The sequence below is a fragment of the Entelurus aequoreus genome, linkage group LG26, assembly GCF_033978785.1.
Source record: "Entelurus aequoreus isolate RoL-2023_Sb linkage group LG26, RoL_Eaeq_v1.1, whole genome shotgun sequence".
In the NCBI taxonomy this organism is placed as follows: Eukaryota; Metazoa; Chordata; class Actinopteri; order Syngnathiformes; family Syngnathidae; genus Entelurus; species Entelurus aequoreus.
In genome coordinates this window covers 14,139,857-14,165,319 of record NC_084756.1, presented here as the reverse complement: position 1 = coordinate 14,165,319, position 25,463 = coordinate 14,139,857, and the positions used below count along the sequence as shown (strand labels likewise).

General features: G+C 36.5%; 1 protein-coding gene across 3 annotated transcripts in view; it reads right to left on the bottom strand.

Annotated features, from left to right (window-relative positions):
* Window positions 1–2,229: 2,229 nt before the first annotated feature.
* Window positions 2,230–25,463, bottom strand: part of LOC133643308 (ephrin type-B receptor 2) — a 155,770-nt gene continuing 132,536 nt past the window's right edge. The window contains exons 7-15 of one of the 3 annotated variants that reach the window (XM_062037794.1): window positions 23,671–23,779; window positions 20,504–20,571; window positions 16,244–16,357; window positions 15,938–16,185; window positions 12,018–12,233; window positions 9,320–9,469; window positions 7,113–7,306; window positions 5,553–5,708; window positions 2,230–3,543 (exon numbers count right to left, since the gene is read on the bottom strand). In XM_062037794.1, coding sequence (XP_061893778.1) covers window positions 3,435–3,543; window positions 5,553–5,708; window positions 7,113–7,306; window positions 9,320–9,469; window positions 12,018–12,233; window positions 15,938–16,185; window positions 16,244–16,357; window positions 20,504–20,571; window positions 23,671–23,779 — 1,364 coding nt within the window. In that variant the 3' untranslated portion in view covers window positions 2,230–3,434. Of the gene's footprint in view, window positions 3,544–5,552; window positions 5,709–7,112; window positions 7,307–9,319; window positions 9,470–12,017; window positions 12,234–15,937; window positions 16,186–16,243; window positions 16,367–20,503; window positions 20,572–23,670; window positions 23,780–25,463 lie in introns of all 3 variants that reach the window. The other 2 variants (XM_062037793.1, XM_062037795.1) reach the window with 2 other exon arrangements.

The following is a 25,463-nucleotide window of genomic DNA, read 5'->3' as shown; positions in this document are numbered from 1 at the left end:
TTGTTTTCTACCTGTCAACTGTCAGTTTAGCATCTTTGTTTTCTACCTGTCAACTGTCAGTTTAGCATCTTTGTTTTCTACCTGTCAACTGTCAGTTTAGCATCTTTGTTTTCTACCTGTCAACTGTCAGTTTAGCATCTTTGTTTTCTACCTGTCAACTGTCAGTTTAGCATCTTTGTTTTCTACCTGTCAACTGTCAGTTTAGCATCTTTGTTTTCTACCTGTCAACTGTCAGTTTAGGCTCCTCATCACCAGTTCAAGATGGCGGCCCAATTTCTCGCGTCACAGCAGCCAATGCTGCGTCTACTTATAACATGTCTATGGGTACCGGAAGACAGGATCGGTCCACGCATGCGTGAAGACAACGTCACTTCCTGGACTTGCTTTTTTATTATCTTTACGACGCAGGTTCTGCGATGTATTTGAATGTTTTACTAATATTTTGTATAATAAATAGCTTACCTTGGAGTAAAGGGAACACGATTATGAACATGAAAAATGGGTGTATTCGAAACAAAATTAAATCTGGGAGTATTATCGCCACAATTTCAACCCTTTGTCCCTCTTCTGTCATTGCCATGAATGCCGCCCTGACACCCATTACGTCATATATATATATGTTTTAATAAAGGCACTTACTGTAACTTAAATGTATATACATATGTAACCTATTTTTATGGACTTGCCTCTTTGTGATGTTAAGTTCCTGTTATAAGCTGTTAATACTGACCTACGTGTGGTTTTCTAGCTGCACGGTGGCAGAGAGAAAGAGATTACAGGGGGTCATAAATGCGGCCCAGAAGATCACCGCATGTCCTCTTACATCTCTAGAGGACCTGCATAAGAGACACTGCAGCAGGAGAGCAAACAGCATCCTCAAGGAGTCATCCCACCCAGGTCACCACTGACTTCAACTCTTGCCCGTTATAAGAGCATGAAAGCAAGGACAAATAGACTGAAAAACAGTTTCTATCGTAGAGCTGTTATAGCCCTAAACTCTGCACTTACCTGAACACTCACCACTTTATTACTTGCTTACCTCTGATAAAGATCTACTGTGCAATATGTTTTTTTTTTTAACATTTTATTATGTTTTTAAATTTTAAATTGTTTTATTAGGGACCTAATGGGACAGAGGACCCTATTGTAATTGTAAGGTTTTTAGGGACCTAATGTCCCATTGGGACAGAGGACCCTATTGTAATTGTAGCGTTTTATTATTATTATTCCACCGCCTCTTTGAGATGTAATTTGACCCCCTTAACATGCTTCAAAACTCACCATATTTGACACATCAGGACTGGCGAAAATTGCGATCTAATCAAAACAACCTAGCCCCAAAACTCAAAAGTGCGCTTTAGCGCCCCCTAGGAAGAAAACACAGACAAAACTGCCTGTAACTCCCACTAGGAATGTCAGAGAGACATGAAACAACAACCTCTATGTAGGTCTCACTTATACCTAGATTTCATACACTGACATCCTTCAAAAATAAACAGGAAGTTTGCAATTCCCCCTTCAAAACAAAAGTTTTGTAAAAACAGTCACTTTTGCCTGTTTGAGCTATAATTTGACCTCCGTATCATGCTTCAAAACTCACCAAACTGGACACACACATCAGAACTGGCAAAAATTGCGATCTAATAAAAAACCCAACACCAAAACTTAAAATTGCGCTCTAGCGCCCGCTAGGAAGAAAACACAGACAAAACTGCTTGTAACGTCCAGTAGGAATGTCGTAGAGACATGAAACAAAAACCCCTATGTAGGTCTCACTTAGACCTACATTTCATATATTGACAACCCCCAGCAAAAATCAACAGGAAGTTTGCAATTCCACCTTCAAAACAAAAGTTTTGTATAAACCGGTCACCTTTTTTCAAACATTATCTCCTCTGAGCGCGTTTGTCGTGTCGGCTTCAAACTAGCACAGGAGAGAGATTGAACCCTTCTGATTAAAAGTTGACGAAAGAGTTTTAATTACTGCTCCGGTTTGGATTTTATGTGCCGTCAAAGTCGGTCCCGTCCATCGCTGCTTGCAGCTTTAATTATTGTTGTTGTCTTAAGACAATTTTATGTAGGTTTGTTTTAAAAGCACTGAGCTGGATTGCTGTCCAATTTCGTTGTTTCCATACAATGACAATAAAGGTATTCTGATTCTGATTATACAGTATATGCCTTGAGCTCTTATTTTGAAGGCGCTAAGAGCGGAAGTGGTGACACGTTGTGTGACACGTTGGACCACTTTATTTCCTTTGTTTTCAAACTCCGCTCCACCACAACGTGTCACCACTTCCGCTCTTAGCGCCTTCAAAATAAGAGCTCAAGGCATACACTGTATAACAGCTTATAACAGGAACTTAACATCGCAAAGAGGCAAGTCCATAAAAATAGGTTACATATGCGTCCTATCAAAATGTAGACTTTTGAATGATCAGCATTGTGAATTGATGTAAATAAAGTAGCAACACAAATATTGATTTGTTTGCCATTTAAGGCTGCTGAGCACATCGTTTTAGGTTTCGAAATAAATATTGTGTTATTAATTGTTATGTTAGCCGAACGAAGATGTCACATAACAAAACCATGGTAACAGTGACTGCGTGCACAAAAACAGCTGCTGTCAAACGGAAGTGACGTGGCCTTCGCGCAAGCGTGGAGCGATGGTGTAGTGACACGCCCCTCCCATGTTTCCCGCCATCAGAGCTGCGTTTATGTACATGATTGCAATGGAAGAGTTGACGTGTTGCGCAAAAAAACCCCAAAAGAAATGGTAAGAAGTGAATATTGAATATTATGCTAGAGAAACTGCAGTGGTTGTACAGTCTATTTGGAAGAATGTTGGCTGTGTTACCCAGCATGCTTTGCAAAAGTCTTGATATGTCCACTAGGGGGCGAGGTACAAATATCCTGGGGGTCTTCAGCACAACATTTCACACAATATTAAAAATGAAGGAGATTTTTTTTTCTGTCTTGATGAACATTTCCCTGACAGCAGTCCGTGCCAAAAGGGTCCATTTGATGGTGGGTATGTCCACACCCTTCTTGCCTTCCATGGTGCCCTTTTAAAGGGTAGCTTTCCCACGCAATTCACAAGCTCTTCTTGTCTTTCAATGTCCACAAGCTCCGTTTGTCTCCTTTTCCTTACAAAATTCTTTACAAAATGATGAGAACAAACCAAAGTACCAATGAAAAGTGGTGAAAGATGGAAGAGAAAAGTGTTGCTGGTCACTCGTTTTTTTTTCTTTTTTTTTTTTTTTTGCCATCAGAAGTCTCCATGGCCAACCCCTGAGGATGGGGGGTGAGGTGGGGGGAGAGGCGGGGGTAAAGGGTGGAGGAGAACGCCACACTGGCAAAGCGTCCGCTCCGTCCTCGGTGCCCGCCAGGCCCGCGTCCCGACCGCCTCCGGGACCGTGACTCCGCTCGGGGAAAGGTCAGACCTCCACGGACTGGATCTGGTTCATCTGGGCCCGCATCATCTGGACGCTGTTGAGGATCTTCTTCTGGTGGCCCGCTAACGTCACGCCCACCCTCAGGATGTCTCTGTGAGCGCAGAAAAAGGCAGCTTTAAAATATCCATGGCAGCACCTTCACATTGTCAAGTCATGTTTTGGACTTAGACGAGAGGTTCTGTCTTGACTTAACATGTTCACTTTTCCGCTTAACCAAGTAACCTAAACTCACCAGGTGACTGGTCTACAAAGTCGCTAATTACCTGAAAAAACATGGGCAACGTATTATATATATATAATATATATGTGTGTGTATATATATATATATATATATATATATATATATATATATATATATATATATATATATATATATGTTAGGTCAGGAAAAAACACAAGAGGCTATTTCATCCCTACAAGCCTGTTTTGCCTGTTTTATAAAAAGCAGGGAAATCTGCGAAACAGGCTTGTAGGGATGAAATAGCCTCTTGTGTTTTCCCCTTACCTAACGTATATTACACTCTACCCCGGTATTGGATAAACCACTACATACACACATATATATGTGTATATACGTGTATATATATATATATATATATATATATATATATATATATATATATATATATATATATATATATATATATATATATATATATTAGGGCTGCAACAACTAATCGATTAAAATCGATTATAAAAATAGTTGCCGATTAATTTAGTCATCGATTCGTTGGATCTATGCTATGCGCATGCGCAGAGGCTTTTTAATTATTATTATTATTTTTTTATTTATTTTATTTTTTAAATAAACCTTTATTTATAAACTGCAACATGTACAAACAGCTGAGAAACAATAATCCAAATAAGTATGGTGCCAGTATGCTGTTTTTTTTCAAAAAAATACTGGAAAGGATAGAAATGTAGTTCGTCTCTTTAATCCGATTATTAATTGATTAATCGAAGTAATAATCGACAGATTAATCGATTATCAAATTAATCGTTAGTTGCAGCCCTAATATATATATATATGTATGTGTGGGAAAAAATCACAAGACTATTTCATCTCTACAGGCCTGTTTCATGAGGGTTTCCTCAATCATTAGGAGAAATCTACTTCTCTTGTTGACTTATTTGTATTTGACTCTCCTGAATGTTTGTTGCAGCACGATAAAGAAAGAAGGAAAACAATTTTAGAAAAACAAAGTTTTGTGTGTGACATATATATATATATATATATATATATATATATATATATATATATATATATATATATATATATATATATATATATATATAGTTTTGTGTGTGACATATATATATATATATATATATATATATATATATATATATATATATATATATATATATATATATATATATATATACATATATGTCACACACAAAACTTTGTTTTTCTAAAATTGTTTTCCTTCTTTCTTTATCGTGCTGCAACAAACATTCAGGAGAGTCAAATACAAATAAGTCAACAAGAGAAGTAACAACACTTCTGTGTTCTAGAGTAAATGTGTAGAGCAGATCTAGATCATCTACATCTACATGATGATGTGTCTTGAGTGGCTGGACAGGACAGATTTTAATAATAATAATACTAATAATCAATGAAATCCTTTTTTTTTTTAACTCAGGATGTCCCCCCCGGGCCGGATTGTGGACGCTGGCGGGCCAGATGCAGCCCGGCCGCCATAGTTTGTAGATCCTCACATGAGACAGCAACTACCACCAACCTTGTGTGTTCTTTTGTCAAACTTGCCTATTAAAATGATCCAGTCTCATTTATTGTGCAGCTGTCCCTAATATTTGCTCTGAACTGAAGTCATCATGAACTTGAATGCAACACAAATGTAGACTTCTTCAGTGATGACAAAGTAGTGAAGGGCCACAGGCTGTCCCCCTAAATACAACTTCTTCAGCGATGACAAAGTAGTGAAGGGCCACAGGCTGTCCCCCTAAATACAACTTCTTCAGCGATGACAAAGTAGTGAAGGGCCACAGGCTGTCCCCCTAAATACAACTTCTTCAGCGATGACAAAGTAGTGAAGGGCCACAGTCTAAATACAAGGTGAAGAAGAGCCCACTTACTCCATGGTCATCTGTGACACCACGTCAAAAGTGTTGAAGTCGGAGTTGGCAAAGTTGTCCTTGTACTGGCCCATTTTGATGGCGTCCAGCCACTCGTCCACCGTGCTGAAGCTGGAAAAGTCCGGGATGCTGCGGTCCAGCAGAGGCAGGTGTACGCTGAGGAGGAAGCACAGGCAGGACATTATATGATGGAGGCTGCGGTCCAGCAGAGGCAGGTGTACGCTGAGGAGGAAGCACAGGCAGGATGTTATATGATGGATGCTGCGGTCCAGCAGAGGCAGGTGTACGCTGAGGAGGAAGCACAGGCAGGACGTTATATGATGGATGCTGCGGTCCAGCAGAGGCAGGTGTACGCTGAGGAGGAAGCACAGGCAGGATGTTATATGAAGGAGGCTGCGGTCCAGCAGAGGCAGGTGTACGCTGAGGAGGAAGCACAGGCAGGATGTTATATGATGGACGCTGCGGTCCAGCAGAGGCAGGTGTACGCTGAGGAGGAAGCACAGGCAGGATGTTATATGATGGATGCTGCGGTCCAGCAGAGGCAGGTGTACGCTGAGGAGGAAGCACAGGCAGGACATTATATGATGGAGGCTGCGGTCCAGCAGAGGCAGGTGTACGCTGAGGAGGAAGCACAGGCAGGATGTTATATGATGGATGCTGCGGTCCAGCAGAGGCAGGTGTACGCTGAGGAGGAAGCACAGGCAGGACATTATATGATGGATGCTGCGGTCCAGCAGAGGCAGGTGTACGCTGAGGAGGAAGCACAGGCAGGATGTTATATGATGGACGCTGCGGTCCAGCAGAGGCAGGTGTACGCTGAGGAGGAAGCACAGGCAGGACATTATATGATGGAGGCTGCGGTCCAGCAGAGGCAGGTGTACGCTGAGGAGGAAGCACAGGCAGGATGTTATATGATGGATGCTGCGGTCCAGCAGAGGCAGGTGTACGCTGAGGAGGAAGCACAGGCAGGACATTATATGATGGATGCTGCGGTCCAGCAGAGGCAGGTGTACGCTGAGGAGGAAGCACAGGCAGGATGTTATATGATGGATGCTGCGGTCCAGCAGAGGCAGGTGTACGCTGAGGAGGAAGCACAGGCAGGATGTTATATGATGGATGCTGCGGTCCAGCAGAGGCAGGTGTACGCTGAGGAGGAAGCACAGGCAGGATGTTATATGATGGATGCTGCGGTCCAGCAGAGGCAGGTGTACGCTGAGGAGGAAGCACAGGCAGGATGTTATATGATGGAGGCTGCGGTCCAGCAGAGGCAGGTGTACGCTGAGGAGGAAGCACAAAGTTCAGTGAGCAGGTTGTGTTATGTCTGACCATGTGTGTTTTTTTGCACCATGACTAGGGAAGGTTGTTTGCATTGGGTCATATTCCATGACCTGAATTACTCACGTTGTCCACTAGATGGCGACACAATAGCAACATCAAAATGACCAGACTATTCAAAATGAAAGCAGTCGTCATTGAAGACGTAGTTTGGACAGCCCTGCCTTCGTGCTTCAAAGCTGAACTGTACCAGTCCAAGACTTCAATCCCAGGCGCCCGACTCACCCTGACGATAGCGGGGTCATGGCCTTCAAGGTGTTGGGATTGCGTATCATCTTGTCCAGGTTGTTGACGATCTGGCTGAACTTGGGCCGGTTGTTGCGGTCCTTCTGCCAGCAGTCCAACATGAGCTGGTGCAGAGCGCTGGGACAGTCCATGGGGGGAGGCAGCCGGTAGTCCTGCTCGATGGCGTTGATGACCTGCATGGGGAAGCACACCTGGACTCAGGAGGAGTGGACTTGATGAAGAGAAGCAGCTGGACTCTGGTCTGATCTACTGAGGGAGAGAGACCAGAAGAAGTGACAGCTGGACTCTGGTCTGATCTACTGAAGGAGAGAGACCAGAAGAAGAGACAGCTGGACTCTGGATCACAATGCAATATGTAATATTTATTTTGCTTATACACAATGCAATATGTCATATTTATTTTGCTTTTACACAATGCAATATGTAATATTTATTTTGCTTATACACCATGCAATATGTCATATTTATTTTGCTTTTACACAATGCAATATGTAATATTTATTTTGCTTTTACACAATGCAATATGTAATATTTATTTTGCTTTTACACAATGCAATATGTAATATTTATTTTGTTTATACACAATGCAATATGTAATATTTATTTTGCTTATACACAATGCAATATGTCATATTTATTTTGCTTTTACACAATGCAATATGTAATATTTATTTTGCTTATACACTATGCAATATGTCATATTTATTTTGCTTTTACACAATGCAATATGTAATATTTATTTTGCTTATACAATATGCAATATTTCATATTTATTTTGCTTTTACACAATGCAATATGTAATATTTATTTTGCTTATACACAATGCAATATGTAATATTTATTTTGCTTATACACTATGCAATATGTCATATTTATTTTGCTTTTACACAATGCAATATGTAATATTTATTTTGCTTATACACAATGCAATATGTCATATTTATTTTGCTTATACACAATGCAATATGTAATATTTATTTTGCTTTTACACAATGCAATATGTCATATTTATTTTGCTTTTACACAATGCAATATGTAATATTTATTTTGCTTTTACACAATGCAATATGTAATATGTATTTTGCTTATACACAATGCAATATGTCATATTTATTTTGCTTATACACAATGCAATATGTCATATTTATTTTGCTTATACACAATGCAATATGTAATATTTATTTTGCTTATACACAATGCAATATGTAATATTTATTTTGCTTATACACAATGCAATATGTAATATTTATTTTGCTTATACACAATGCAATATGTCATATTTATTTTGCTTTTACACAATGCAATACAACATATTTATTTTGCTTATACACAATGCAATATGTCATATTTATTCTGCTTTTACACAATGCAATATGTAATATTTATTGCTCACTTTCTGTACATTAATTTAGCATGTCTGTCTTCATAAACATGCAGAATATATGCTGATTATCAAAACCATGTTGGGAGGAGAAGATGTAAATATAATCAATTAGCGCTCGCAGTGTGATTTATCAAGACTGAAGGCGGAGTAGCACGGTTTTAAAATCAAGATGTGCTGATCAACATTTGTTGGCCTCTTCACACAATATCTTATAATGACAATGTGAAATGGAATAAATTCATTTTAAACCTCAAAATTCTATACAAAATACCCTAAAAGCCCTAATGCTCATGGTTTGGGATTGTTTGGAGAACGAGGTAAACGGTGAGGTGATGTTGTTGTTGATTGAGGGCACGCTGGGATGCTGCTTGGTTAAGCGGGCAAAATGAGCCAAAGGAGACTAGCGAGCGGAAGGCACAATTCTCCCTGTTCATTACGAGCTCTCATTAAAGACGCTGCGTTGATTAATCTCATTCAAGGGGCTCCCAAATAAAAGCCCGATGGAGCAGAGGTCCTATCTGCAGCTGCTAATAAGATAACGCTCCCTCTTAGCACATTAGCGGTCTCACTTTCAATTTCAAAGTATTGTTCCGGCCTGCCCTCCAGCAGCCAGAGGGAGATGATGATGATAGACTCCAGTCAGGAGCAGAAAGCATCAGACGGCGTTGGAGCGGCGAGCAGAAAGCATGAGATGGCGTGGGAGCGGCGAGCAGAAAGCATGAGATGGCGTGGGAGTGGCGATCCAGCTATGGAATGTGATGATTCCACCTGGAAGGTGTTTGTGTGTGAGCTCAGTACTCACGTCTTGGTTGGTCATGTCCCAGTAGGGCCTCTCCCCGTACGACATGACTTCCCACATGACGATGCCGTAGCTCCACACGTCGCTGGCCGAGGTGAACTTCCTGTACTGGATGGCCTCGGGTGCGGTCCAGCGGATGGGGATCTTGCCACCCTGCGGGGGGGCAAAAGGACGCAGCTCAGTGATGATGATGATGATGATGATGATGACGTGACATGAGCAAATACCTGGGTGCAGCAAAAGCTACTTTTTCCCTACGCTTTGAAGCCTGCGGCCTATAAAAACGCTGCGGTTAATTTATGGATTTTTCTCTGCTGACGGCCATAATGCAAAAAACAAAAACACTGAAAATGTGTGTCATTATTTGTGTTGAGGCACCATCTTTTGGTAAGTTTGCACATAGCGCCCTTCTGTTTAGACAGAGCTTTCAACCGGAAGTACAAGGTCCATTCCGTCTTCTATCCATCCATAGCGGGTCTACTCGTATGGATTCTTCTCCATCACTCCAAGCAACGTTTGTAAGTTTTACAATATAACTAAAACTATTCCTACTTACTAAAGTGTCCCATGTGTGATGTCTGTAGGAGTGTCTTCATGCATATTTATACATGCTAACCAAGCTAGCGTCTTTAGCTGACACGTTTACTTCAAAACTAATGTCAAGTATCAAAGAAGAGACGAATAAGTGATTATTACATTTGAACAGAAGTGTAGATAGAACATGTTCAAACAGAAAATAAGCAGATATTAACAGTAAATGAACAACTAGATGAATAATACATTTTTACAGTTTGTCCCTCATAATGTGTACAAAATAATAGGTGTATAAATGACACAATATGTTACTGCATAATTAGGAGTCATTGTTTGTTTACTTACTACTAAAAGACAAGTTGTCACTATTTTATTGAAGGACTAAATGACAATAATAAACATATGTTTCATGTACACTAACATTTGTTGTTACAATAAAGACAGTAATGACATTTTTTGTGATCCCCTTTATTTAGAAACGTATCGAAATACATTTTGGTACCGGTACCAGTACCAAAAAATTGTTATGGTACTTAATGAATACTTAGGTCTACTACACTACTGTATTTAATGTTGTCATGATGGTGGTACTTAATGAATACTTAGGTCTACTACACTACTGTATTTAATGATGTCATTATGGTGGTACTTAATGAATACTTAGGTCTACTACACTACTGTATTTAATGTTGTCATTATGGTGGTACTTAATGAATACTTAGGTCTACTACACTACTGTATTTAATGTTGTCATTATGGTGGTACTTAATGAATACTTAGGTCTACTACACTACTGTATTTAATGATGTCATTGAGGTGGTACTTAATGAATACTTAGGTCTACTACACTACTGTATTTAATGTTGTCATTATGGTGGTACTTAATGAATACTTAGGTCTACTACACTACTGTATTTAATGTTGTCATGATGGTGGTACTTAATGAATACTTAGGTCTACTACACTACTGTATTTAATGTTGTCTTTATGGTGGTACTTAATGAATACTTAGGTCTACTACACTACTGTATTTAATGTTGTCATTATGGTGGTACTTAATGAATACTTAGGTCTACTACACTACTGTATTTAATGTTGTCATGGTGGTACTTAATGAATACTTAGGTCTACTACACTACTGTATTTAATGTTGTCATGGTGGTACTTAATGAATACTTAGGTCTACTACACTACTGTATTTAAGGTTGTCTTTATGGTGGTACTTAATGAATACTTAGGTCTACTACACTACTGTATTTAATGTTGTCATTATGGTGGTACTTAATGAATACTTAGGTCTACTACACTACTGTATTTAATGTTGTCATGGTGGTACTTAATGAATACTTAGGTCTACTACACTACTGTATTTAATGTTGTCATTATGGTGGTACTTAATGAATACTTAGGTCTACTACAGTACTGTATTTAATGTTGTCTTTATGGTGGTACTTAATGAATACTTAGGTCTACTACACTACTGTATTTAATGTTGTCATTATGGTGGTACTTAATGAATACTTAGGTCTACTACACTACTGTATTTAATGTTGTCATTATGGTGGTACTTAATGAATACTTAGGTCTACTACACTACTGTATTTAATGTTGTCATTATGGTGGTACTTAATGAATACTTAGGTCTACTACACTACTGTATTTAATGTTATCATTATGGTGGTACTTAATGAATACTTAGGTCTACTACACTACTGTATTTAATGTTGTCATCATGGTGGTACTTAATGAATACTTAGGTCTACTACACTACTGTATTTAATGTTGTCATTATGGTGGTACTTAATGAATACTTAGGTCTACTACATATTTAATGTTGTCATTATGGTGGTACTTAATGAATACTTAGGTCTACTACACTACTGTATTTAATGTTGTCATTATGGTGGTACTTAATGAATACTTAGGTCTACTACACTACTGTATTTAATGTTGTCATTATGGTGGTACTTAATGAATACTTAGGTCTACTACACTACTGTATTTAATGTTGTCATTATGGTGGTACTTAATGAATACTTAGGTCTACTACACTACTGTATTTAATGTTGTCATGATGGTGGTACTTAATGAATACTTAGGTCTACTACACTACTGTATGTAATGATGTCATTGAGGTGGTACTTAAAGACGGTGGTCAGGTCCTCACCAGGGCGCTGGTGTAGGTGGGGTCTGAGGTGTCGTCCTCCAGGAAGCGAGAGAGGCCAAAGTCAGACACTTTACACACCAGGTTGCTGTTGACCAGGATGTTGCGGGCGGCGAGGTCACGGTGCACATAGTTCATGTCAGCCAGGTACTTCATGCCCGAGGCGATGCCACGCAGCATCCCCACCAGCTGGATGACCGTGAACTGACCGTCGTTTTGCTGGGAAGACACACACACACACACACACACACACACACACACACACACACACACACACACACACACACACACACACACACACACACACACACACACACACACACACACACACACACACACACACACACAAGTGTTCACAAACAGGTTCCTGTAGCTGTGTGATCATTCTGTCACTCTTTTCAACATTGGGCATGTTGAAAGTTATAAACATGTTGAAAGTTATAAAGATGTTGAAAGTTGGCGGGTCTCTCCCTTAGAGATAGGGTAAGAAGCTCTGCCATCAGGGAGGAAGTCAAAGTAAAGCCGCTGCTCCTCCACATGGAGAGGAGCCAGATGAGGTGGTTCGGGCATCTGCTCAGGATGCCACCCGAACGCCTCCCTAGGGAGGTGTTTAGGGCACGTCCGACCGGTAGGAGGCCACGGGGAAGACCCAGGACACGTTGGGAAGACTATGTCTCCCAGCTGGCCTGGGAATGCCTCGGGATCCCCCGGGAGGAGCTGGATGAAGTGGCTGGGGAGAGGGAAGTCTAGGTTTCCCTGTTTAGGCTGCTGCCCCCGCGACCCCACCTCGGATAAGCGGAAGAAGATGGATGGATGGACAACAAACAATAATAACAAATGTAAAAACATTATAACAATTTTAAAAACATATTTCACAGCAGATGTCTATGAGAGTGAAGCAAGTTAATAAAGTGGTGAGAGTTCAGGTAAGTGCAGAGTTTAGAGCAATAACTGCATCTTATCTTTATTATTCACCGCAGAAACACAAACTAGCAAAGTTGAACGCGCTCTTAAAAAGTGGTTTGACATAAAAAGGCACCACAAGAAGACAAGTGGTTGCAGTTAAGTTACAGCTGTCTCCCTTCTAAAGGCTTTCATGGTGTCTGGAGGTCCATGCACCTCCATGCACCTCCATGCACCTGCATGCACCTCCATGCACCTCAATGCACCTCCATGCACCTCCATGCACCTCCATGCACCTCCATGCACCTGCATGCACCTCCATACACCTCCATGCACCTGCATGCACCTCCATACACCTCCATGCACCTCCATGCACCTGCATGCACCTCCATGCATCTCCATGCAAGTGCATGGAGGTGCATGGAGGTGCATGGAGGTGCAGCCTGCAGAGGAGAAGAGGGCGGCCATGCTGCTATGCAGCCAAGTTAGCATGGCTGCTCCAGTAGCCTACTTCTGCTTCACGCTTTGCTGCTCCTTGGACCCGACTCACGCTTGCCCTCCTCACTGTGTCACGCAGGCCACCCAGGAAGCTGCATACATTATGCATGCTGTCTCTCTGGCAATTAGCCATTTTGTTGCTGCCTTCCAGCCCCATCATTCTGGTAAAAAGGAGCAGAAACGCTGCGTCGCACGGCACACTCACAGGAGTGTTGCCTCACCTACGTTCCAACAGCAAGTACTTATGGAATAACATCCTCACCTACGTTCCAACAGCAAGTACTTATGGAATAACATCCTCACCTACGTTCCAACAGCAAGTACTTATGGAATAACATCCTCACCTACGTTCCAACAGCAAGTACTTATGGAATAACATCCTCACCTACGTTCCAACAGCAAGTACTTATGGAATAACATCCTCACCTATGTTCCAACAGCAAGTAAACCCTGTTTCCATATGAGTCGGGAAATGGTGTTAGATGTAAATATAAACGGAATACAATGATTTGCAAATCCTTTTCAAGCCATATTCAGTTGAATATGCTACAAAGACAACATATTTCATGTTCAAACTCATAAACTTTTTTTTTGTTGTTGCAAATAATCATTAACTTAGAATTTAATGGCAGCAACACATGGCAAAAAAAGGGCATGTTCACCAGTGTGTTACATGGCCTTTCCTTTGAACAACACTCAGTAAAGGTTTGGGAAGTGAGGAGACACATTTTTGAAGTGGAATTATTTCCCATTCTTGCTTGATGTACAGCTTAAGTTGTTCAACAGTCTCCCTTCTCATATTTTAGGCTTCATAATGCCAAACACATTTTCCATGGGAGACAGGTCTGGACTGCAGGCGGGCCAGGAAAGTACCCGCACTCTTTTACTATGAAGCCACGCTGTTGTAACACGTGCTGAATGTGGCTTATATATATATATATATATATATATATATATATATATATATATATATATATATATATATATATATATATATATATATATATATATATATATATATATATATATACCTTGTAGATTGTTGTATTAAAAAAGGTTACGTTTTGTCAGTGTGCCATGTGCTACCCAGAAGCAAACTGTATTAACCTTGTAGATTGTTATAGTAACAATAGGTTAAGCTTTGTCAGTGTACCATGTGTTACCCAGTTTACCCTAGGGCAACAACGTTAATTTATGTTTGATGAAACATGACTATATGCATTAGTGTGTGTATGAATATGTACAGTATGTGTATATGTATGTATGTACAGTGAATGTATATGTACATGTATGTGTATATGTATGTATGTACAGTGAATGTATATGTACATGTATGTGTATATGTATGTATGTACAGTGAATGTATATGTACAGTATGTGTATTTTTGTACAGTGAATGTATATGTACATTATGTGTATATGTATGTATGTATGTACAGTGAATGTATATGTACATGTATGTGTATATGTATGTATGTACAGTGAATGTATATGTACAGTATGTGTATATGTACACTACCGTTCAAAAGTTTGGGGTCACCCAAACAATTTAGTGGAATAGCCTTCATTTCTAAGAACAAGAATAGACTGTCGGGTTTCAGATGAAAGTTCTCTTTTTTCTGGCCATTTTGAGCGTTTGATTGACCCCACAAATGTGATGCTCCAGAAAGTCAATCTGCTCAAAGGAAGGTCAGTTTTGTAGCTTCTGTAACGAGCTAAAGTGTTTTCAGATGTGTGAACATGATTGCACAAGGGTTTTCTAATCATCAATTAGCCTTCTGAGCCAATGAGCAAACACATTGTACCATTAGAACACTGGAGTGATAGTTGCTGGAAATGGGCCTCTATACACCTATGTAGATATTGCACCAAAAAGCAGACATTTGCAGCTAGAATAGTCATTTACCACATTAGCAATGTATAGAGTGTATTTCTGTAAAGTTAAGACTAGTTTAAAGTTATCTTCATTGAAAAGTACAGTGCTTTTCCTTCCAAAATAAGGACATTTACATGTGACCCCAAACTTTTGAACGCTAGTGTACATATGTACAGTGAATGTATATGTACATGTATGTTTATATGTATATATGTACAGTGAATGCACTGTATATGCACATACAGTATATGTGTATATGTATGTATGTGTGTACAGTGAATGTGTGTGTATATGTATGCACTGTATCCATGTGTACGTAGTTATGTATGTGGGTAAGTACCAATGTGCGGCTACTATTTCAAAGCTGGTCCTGGCATGGTGGTACACACCCTTCCACGCAGGCGTGGTCAGGAAAAGAGTGTGTGAAAGGGGCGTGGCTCACCCTGACCCAGGAAAAGAGTGTGTGAAAGGGGCGTGGCTCACCCTGACCCAGGAAAAGAGTGTGTGAAAGGGGCGTGGCTCACCCTGACCCAGAAAAAGAGTGTGTGAAAGGGGCGTGGCTCACCTGACCCAGGAAAAGAGTGTGTGAAAGGGGCGTGGCTCACCCTGACCCAGGAAAAGAGTGTGTGAAAGGGGCGTGGCTCACCCTGAGGAAGGAGTCCAGAGATCCGTTCTCCATGAACTCGGTGACGATCATGACGGGGCTGCTCTTGGTGACCACACCCTCCAGGCGGATGACGTTGGGATGGTCAAACTGGCCCATGATGCTGGCCTCGCTGAGGAAGTCCCGCCTCTGCTTCTCCGTGTAGCCCGTCTTGAGGGTCTTGATGGCCACGAACATCTCCCTCTTGCCGGGGAGCCTCAGGTTGCCGCTGCACACCTCGCCAAACTCCCCTGTTGAAGAGGCGGTCAAGCTGAGGCCTCCATCTTGCGTGCTGTCAGCTGTCATTACCTGCACCGATCACCTGCTCTATCTTCACGCAGGATGTGTCGATCTCCTTGGCGAACTCCCGCACCGCCTCGTTGGGGTCCTCATACGTGAACGGATCAATATAGATCTTCATTCCTGGAGTCACTTGGAAACACCAGAAAGAAACTCAAATATTTGATTGCTGATGGATCAGACAGCCATCAATTTCCTTGAAAAGATTGACGACTTCCAATGTTGATCACAAAGGCCCATCTCTTGGAAATAATACTTAATATAAAACATAATGATTGTTAGTCCCCTAGTATCTCTATGTTGATATCTTTCAATGTTGATCACAAAGGCCCATCTCTTGGAAATAATACTTAATATATAATATAATGATTGTTAGTCCCCTAGTATCTCTATGTTGATATCTTCCAATGTTGATCACAAAGGCCCAGCTCTTGGAAATAATAATTAATATATAATATAATGGTTGTTAGTCCCCTAGTATCTCTATGTTGATATCTTCCAATGTTGATCACAAAGGTCCATCTCTTGGAAATAATAATTAATATATAATATAATGGTTGTTAGTCCCCTAGTATCTCTATGTTGATATCTTCCAATGTTGATCACAAAGGCCCAGCTCTTGGAAATAATACTTTTGTAATATAATGATTGTTAGTCCCCTAGTATCTCTATGTTGATATCTTTCAATGTTGATCACAAAGGCCCATCTCTTGGAAATAATACTTAATATATAATATAATGATTGTTAGTCTCCTAGTATCTCTATGTTGATATCTTTCAATGTTGATCACAAAGGCCTATCTCTTGGAAATAATACTTTTATAATACAATCATTGTTAGTCCCCTAGTATCTCTATACACAGTGTGGAGCCGCTCCCCCAACTTAATAATAATCACCTCCATTACAGCAAAAACCTGCACTTTTTACCATCTTAAGTATCATGATCAAGTACCCTATTTTTCAGACTATAAAATCCTTTCATGTTCTCAAAAAAGGACGCTGCGCCTTTTAACCCGGTGCGCCTTATGTACGTATTTATTCTGGTTGTGCTTACCGACCTCGAAGCAATTTTATTTGGTACATGGGGCAATACAAGTGTGACCAGTAGATGGCAGTCACACATAAGCGATACGTGTGGACTGCAGGTTGAAGCCCGTCCAATAAATGATGCTAGCAAGTACCTGTAAGCGAGCAAGACCAAAACGTTGATGTTTCATTGCGATTATAGAACGTTACACACGGCGCTCAAAAATCTGTCAGAATGTTTTAGTACGACTTTGGTAAGCTACAAAGCCGGAACTGGTGGACGGATTGTCGGAGCATTACGGCCACCATAGTCAGACGTACTGTGCTTCAACATATGGTATTATTGTGGTGTGTTTACAAGGACCACAAAATGGCACCTATAAGGAGACATTATCTGGCGTATTGTTTCGCAATATTATGCAAAATCAACTTTTCTTACCTATTGGTACCTGCTGATGTGTATTTGGGATCTGCATAAGTCCCCAAAATGTGCTGGAATTCACACATATATTATTGACAATAATAATAATAATAATAATAATAATAAATATATGTTTTTTTGTTGGAGAATACTATATGTGTGAATGTTGGACATTCACACAATAATAATGATATTAACAATAATAATAATAATAACAAATAGATTATTTTTTTGGGTGTATAATCTTATATGTGAGAATGTTGGACATTCACACAATAATAATAATAATAATAATAATAATATATATATGATTTATTTTGGTGTAGAATGTTATATGCGAGATTGTTTGGACATTCACACAATAATAATAATAATAATATATATATGATTTATTTTGGTGTATAATGTTATATGCGAGATTGTTTGGACATTCACACAATAATAATAATAATAATAATAATAATAATAATAATAATAATAATAATAATAATATATATGATTTATTTTGGTGTAGAACGTTATATGTGAGATTGTTTGGACATTCACACAATAATAATAATAACAATAAATATTATATTTTTTTGGTGTATAATCTTGTATGTGAGAATGTTGGACATTCACACAATAATAATAATAATAATAATAATAATAATAATAATCATAATCATAATAATCATAAATAGATTATTTATTTGGTGTAGAATCTTATATGTGAGAATGTTGGACATTCACACAATAATAATACTAATACTAATAATAATATATATATGATTTATTTTGGTGTAGAACGTTATATGTGAGATTGTTTGGACATTCACACAATAATAATAATAATAATAATAAATATTATATTTTTTTGGTGTAGAATCTTGTATGTGAGAATGTTGGACATTCACACAATAATGATAATAATAATAATAATAATAATAATAATAATAATAATAATAATAATATATATGATTTATTTTGGTGTAGAACGTTATATGTGAGATTGTTTGGACATTCACACAATAATAATAATAATAATAAATATTATATTTTTTTGGTGTATAATCTTGTATGTGAGAATGTTGGACATTCACACAATAATAATAATAATAATAATAATAATAATAATCATAATCATAATAATCATAAATAGATTATTTATTTGGTGTAGAATCTTATATATGAGAATGTTGGACATTCACACAATAATAATACTAATACTAATAATAATATATATATGATTTATTTTGGTGTAGAACGTTATATGTGAGATTGTTTGGACATTCACACAATAATAATAATAATAATAATAAATATTATATTTTTTTGGTGTAGAATCTTGTATGTGAGAATGTTGGACATTCACACAATAATAATAATAATAATAATAATCATAATCATAATCATAATAATCATAGATAGATTATTTATTTGGTGTATAATCTTATATGTGAGAATGTTGGACATTCACACAATAATAATAATAATAATAATAATAATAATAAATAGATGATTTATTTGGTGTAGAATATTGTATGTGAGAATGTTGGACATTCACACAATAATAATAATAATAATAATAATAATAATAATAATAATAATAATAATAATAATAATAATAATAATAAATATAAGTATTTTTTGTGTAGAATCTTATATGTGTGAATGTTTGGACATTCACACAATAATAATAATAATAATAATAATAATAATAATAATAATAATAATAATAATAATAAATAGATGATTTATTTGGTGTAGAATATTGTATGTGTGAATGTTTGGACATTCACACAATAATAATGATGATAATAATAATAATAATAACAAATAAATAATTTGTTTTGATGTAGTATCTTAAATGTGTGAATCACATATAATAATGACAATAATAATAATAATAAATATATGTTTTTTTGTTGGAGAATATTATATGTGTGAATGTTGAACATTCACACAATAATAATGATATTAATAATAATAATAATAATAATAATAATAATAATAATAATAATAATAATAATAATAATAATAACAAATAGATTATTTTTTTTGGGTGTATAATCTTATATGTGAGAATGTTGGACATTCACACAATTATAATACTAATACTACTAATAATGCTGGACATTCACACAATGATATTTATGACAACAAGTGGCCCTCAGAGAGCAGCCGTGACTGTAATGTGGCCCTCAATGAAAAGAGTCAGTATTGAAGGGAAGTCATGACGGATGAAAAAGACAAACATATTTCATATGAAAGTCAACTGGAGCATTTCCAATAAAAAGAGCAGAAATGAGCCGTAATATTTTCAAAATGACGTTTCAGATCCTTCTTGAGGAATTATTTTGGGATTATTGAGTGGATGATGTCCACTGCGGAGGCATCACATCCATTCAAAGCAGCCTTTTCAATCTTTTAGCAATTGCCAGGCATTAGCATGCTAATGGCGTTAGCGTGAGGGAGCGGCTGACCTACTTTGGCAACAATGGCAGGCAGCTTTCACTAACGCTGCGTACACTACGCAAGGAAGGTGTTCATCCCAGCCTGGTGGGGAGGGATACTTGGCTTTCACCAACGCTGCGTACGCAAGGAAGGTGTTCATCCCAGCCTGGATACTTGGCTTTCACCAACGCTGCGTACACTACGATAGGAATGGCTTTCACCAACGCTGCGTACACTACGCAAGGAAGGTGTTTATCCCAGCATGGATGCTTGGCTTTTCATTCTGGGAGCGTTGGAGCCAAGGACATCAGCATGCAGGCTGGTAGCCATGGAGACAGGTGTGCAAGACGGTCGTCATGGAGACAGGTGTTGCAAGTGTACTCACTGTGGCCGCTGGTGTAATGCTGCAGCTTGTCCGTGTACTCCGAGTCCGCCCTGTCCAGGCCACGCCTCCTGGGGGACAGACAAAGAACTCTAGTGGCGGCAGATAACAGGGGGGAGGGGCCAATATCTTTATCTCTTTGTGGCTTTCCCTTGCACTCGTCACAGTTACACTGAAAGGAAGCCATCTCACAAAGCCACGCAAGTCCACAAAAATGTCAACAATTAGGATTCATCATCCATCATCTTTAAAACAAGTCAAGTTGCAATGTTATGACAAAAACATGCTAGAACGTATTGTAGTTGTATGATCAAAGTTGTCTTTTGACAAGAAACAAGTTCACACTTTTTATGGAGGAAGTAAGTTTCCAAGTGAAAAAATCTCATGAGAAAATGTGCAATTAAAAAAGGTGTAATGTGAGACTAATACTAGTTCAACTTGATTGTGTGTCGTTTTTAAAGTTCACAGACAAAATTGTCTAAAATTACAAGAAACAAATTGACATTTTAAAAGAATAAAGTCGCAAATTTGCAAGAAGAAAATAATTGTCATTGTGAATTGGAAAAAAAAGTTGTATTTAGAAGAAAATAAAAAGATTCACTTTTCTGATCATTTTTTATTTCATTTTGAAGCATGACACAAAAAAACATAAGTCTAATGTTGTTTCCAGATTTCAAAAGATTTAGTAAAATGCTATGAATTTTCTTCTAAAATAATAGAAATAAAGAAAAAATTAAAAACTATCAAGAAAAAGTCCACATATTACAAAAAGAAAGTCAGAATATTTATTTCACGATCATTTTATAAAAAATATGGAACTTTTACAATAACATTGTTGTTAATCGAACAAGAACACATTTCTGATTTCCAAATAGTTTCTACTTTTGTGATTTACTGTGTGACATACAAGTTGACATTTTAGAGTAAATATATCATCATCTTTAAAAAAAACTGAAGTTGCAATGTTATGATATAAACATGCTATTTTAGAAGAATTTAATGTAGTTGTATGATAAAAGTTGTAATTTGACAAGAAAAAAGTTTATATGGAGAAAGTATGTTTCTACGTGAAAAAAGTTCATGAGAAAATGTGCAATTAAAAAAGGTGTAATATGAGACTAATACTCGTTAAACTTAATTGTGTGTAGTTTTTAAAGTTCACAGACAAAAATGTCAAGAATTACAAGAAACAAATTGACATTTCAAAAGAATAGAGTCGCAAATTGAAAATGAAATTCCCCAACGGGGACCAATAAATCTAAATCTATAATTTAATCTACATTTTGCAAAAACAAAATAAATTGCAGTGTGATTTGGAAAAAAGTTGTGTTTAGAAGAGAATAAAAATACTTACTTTTCTGATAAGATTTTTTTAAATTTTGAAGCATGACACAAAAGAACATCATTTTAATGTTATCGCACCATTTCAAAAGATTTAGTAAAATGTAATGAATTTTATTTTAAAATAATAGAAATAAAGAAAAAATAATAAATTAACATGTAAAAGTCCACATTTTACAAAAAGAAAGTCAGAATATTTATTTCACAATAATTTAAAAAAAATATGATACTTTTACAGTAACATTGTTGTTAATCACACAAGAACACATTTCTGATTTCCAAATAATATGTCATTTTAAATATTTAATGTGTGGAATAAAAGTAGAATTTTTAGAATAAATATATCATCATCTTTAAAAAAACTGAAGTTGAAATTTCATGATAAAAACATGCTATTTTAGAAGAATGTATTGTAGTTGTATGATAAAAGTTGTAATTTGACAAGAAAAAAGTTAACATTTTATAAAGACAAAGTATGTTTCTACGTGAAAAAAGTTCATGAGAAAATGTGCAATTCAAAAAGGTGTAATATGTGACTAATACTTGTTCAACTTAATTGTGTGTAGTTTTTAAAGTTCTCCTTGTTGTACACAGACAAACATGTCAAGAAGTAGGATGTTACTTTTTAAAAGCTCGCAATCGTGCAGGAACAAAAACAAGTAAACAAACAACACATTTTTGTGATAAAAAGTTTGGAGTCTCAAGAGACAAAAAAGTGCACTTTTGTTGTTATTTTACTTGTTGAAATAATGAGTGATCATTTTATGATTTTTTTTCTCTAAAATAGTAAATATATCATCATCTTTAAAAAAAAAAAAGTTTTTCATGAGAATGTAATGTAGTTGCATGATAAAAGTTGTCATTTGACAAGAAAAAGTTAACATTTTAAAAGGAGAAAGTTAGTTTTTGCATGAAAGAAGTTCATGAGAAAATGTGCAATTAAAAAGGGTGTAATATGAGACTAATACTAGTTCAACTTGATTGTGTGTAGTTTTTAAAGTTCTCCTTGTTGTTCACAGACTTAGAAATGGTAGTAATGATTGAACAACATATTTATTATATTCCTTTACACCTGCAGCACATCTCACTGAGTCAGCAGGTGTACCTAATGTTGGGGCCCTTTTCATCACCAAATTACGCAATGCTGTCCGGTTCAATGTCGGCTGCGAGCGTCGTTGCGACATGAAGGAAACAAACGTCACGATTACGTCACAGCCGAGCTGCGGCCTTCAAGACGCTGAATAAATAATAGTAATAATAATAACTTTGAATGACGCTGAATAAATAATAATAATAATAATAAGTTTGAATGACGCTGAATAAATAATAGTAATAATAATAAGTTTGAATGACGCTGAATAAATAATAATAATAATAATAAGTTTGAATGACGCTGAATAAATAATAATAATAATAATAAGTTTGAATGACGCTGAATAAATAATAGTAATAATAATAAGTTTGAATGACGCTGAATAAATAATGGTAATAATAATAAGTTTGAATGACGCTGAATAAATAATAATAATAATAATAAGTTTGAATTACACCAAATAAATAATAGTAATAATAATAAGTTTGAATGACGCTGAATAAATAATAGTAATAATAATACGTTTGAATGACGCTGAATAAATAATAGTAATAATAATAAGTTTGAATGACGCTGAATAAATAATAGTAATAATAATACGTTTGAATGACGCTGAATAAAAAATAGTAATAATAATAAGTTTGAATGACGCTGAATAAATAATAGTAATAATAATAAGATTGAATGATGCTGAATAAACCCTAAAGAATCCCACTTGACTCCAGAGGAGACTCACCGATTGCACACGATGATGATGACCACCACCGCGATGAGGAAGACCAGGCCGGCAGCCGCAGATCCGATGATGAGGGGCAGCTTCTCCCGGATGCTCATGTTGTATTCGGCTGCAGGAAGAAATACATGCAAAAATGACATAAAAGTCTTATAAAAGTGTTATATTTATATTAGTTATATTAGCCTACTATCAAAATGACTTTAAAAGTCTTATAAAAGTGTTATAATGAAGACAACACATGATGTAAGTGTCTATATTAGCTATATTAGCCTACTATCAAAATGACTTTAAAAGTCTTATAAAAGTGTTATATTGAAGACAACACATGATGTAAGTGTCTATATTAGCTATATTAGCCTACTATCAAAATGACTTTAAAAGTCTTATATAAGTGTTATAATGAAGACAACACATGATGTAAGTGTCTATATTAGCTATATTAGCCTACTATCAAAATAACTTTAAAAGTCTTATATAAGTGTTATAATGAAGACAACACATGATGTAAGTGTCTATATTAGCTATATTAGCCTACTATCAAAATGACTTTAAAAGTCTTATATAAGTGTTATAATGAAGGCAACACATGATGTAAGTGTCTATATTAGCCTACTATCAAAATGACTTTAAAAGTCTTATATAAGTGTTATAATGAAGACAACACATGATGTAAGTGTCTGTATTAGCTATATTAGCCTACTATCAAAATGACTTTAAAAGTCTTATATAAGTGTTATAATGAAGGCAACACATGATGTAAGTGTCTATATTAGCTATATTAGCCTACTATCAAAATGACTTTAAAAGTCTTATATAAGTGTTATCATGAAGGCAACACATGATGTAAGTGTCTATATTAGCTATATTAGCCTACTATCAAAATGACTTTAAAAGTCTTATATAAGTGTTATAATGAAGACAACACATGTGTAAGTGTCTATATTAGCTATATTAGCCTACTATCAAAATGACTTTAAAAGTCTTATATAAGTGTTATAATGAAGGCAACACATGATGTAAGTGTCTATATTAGCTATATTAGCCTACTATCAAAATGACTTTAAAAGTCTTATATAAGTGTTATAATGAAGGCAACACATGATGTAAGTGTCTATATTAGCTATATTAGCCTACTATCAAAATGACTTTAAAAGTCTTATATAAGTGTTATAATGAAGACAACACATGATGTAAGTGTCTATATTAGCTATATTAGCCTACTATCAAAATGACTTTAAAAGTCTTATATAAGTGTTATAATGAAGGCAACACATGATGTAAGTGTCTATATTAGCCTACTATCAAAATGACTTTAAAAGTCTTATATAAGTGTTATAATGAAGACAACACATGATGTAAGTGTCTGTATTAGCTATATTAGCCTACTATCAAAATGACTTTAAAAGTCTTATATAAGTGTTATAATGAAGGCAACACATGATGTAAGTGTCTATATTAGCTATATTAGCCTACTATCAAAATGACTTTAAAAGTCTTATATAAGTGTTATCATGAAGGCAACACATGATGTAAGTGTCTATATTAGCTATATTAGCCTACTATCAAAATGACTTTAAAAGTCTTATATAAGTGTTATAATGAAGACAACACATGATGTAAGTGTCTATATTAGCTATATTAGCCTACTATCAAAATGACTTTAAAAGTCTTATATAAGTGTTATAATGAAGGCAACACATGATGTAAGTGTCTATATTAGCTATATTAGCCTACTATCAAAATGACTTTAAAAGTCTTATATAAGTGTTATAATGAAGGCAACACATGATGTA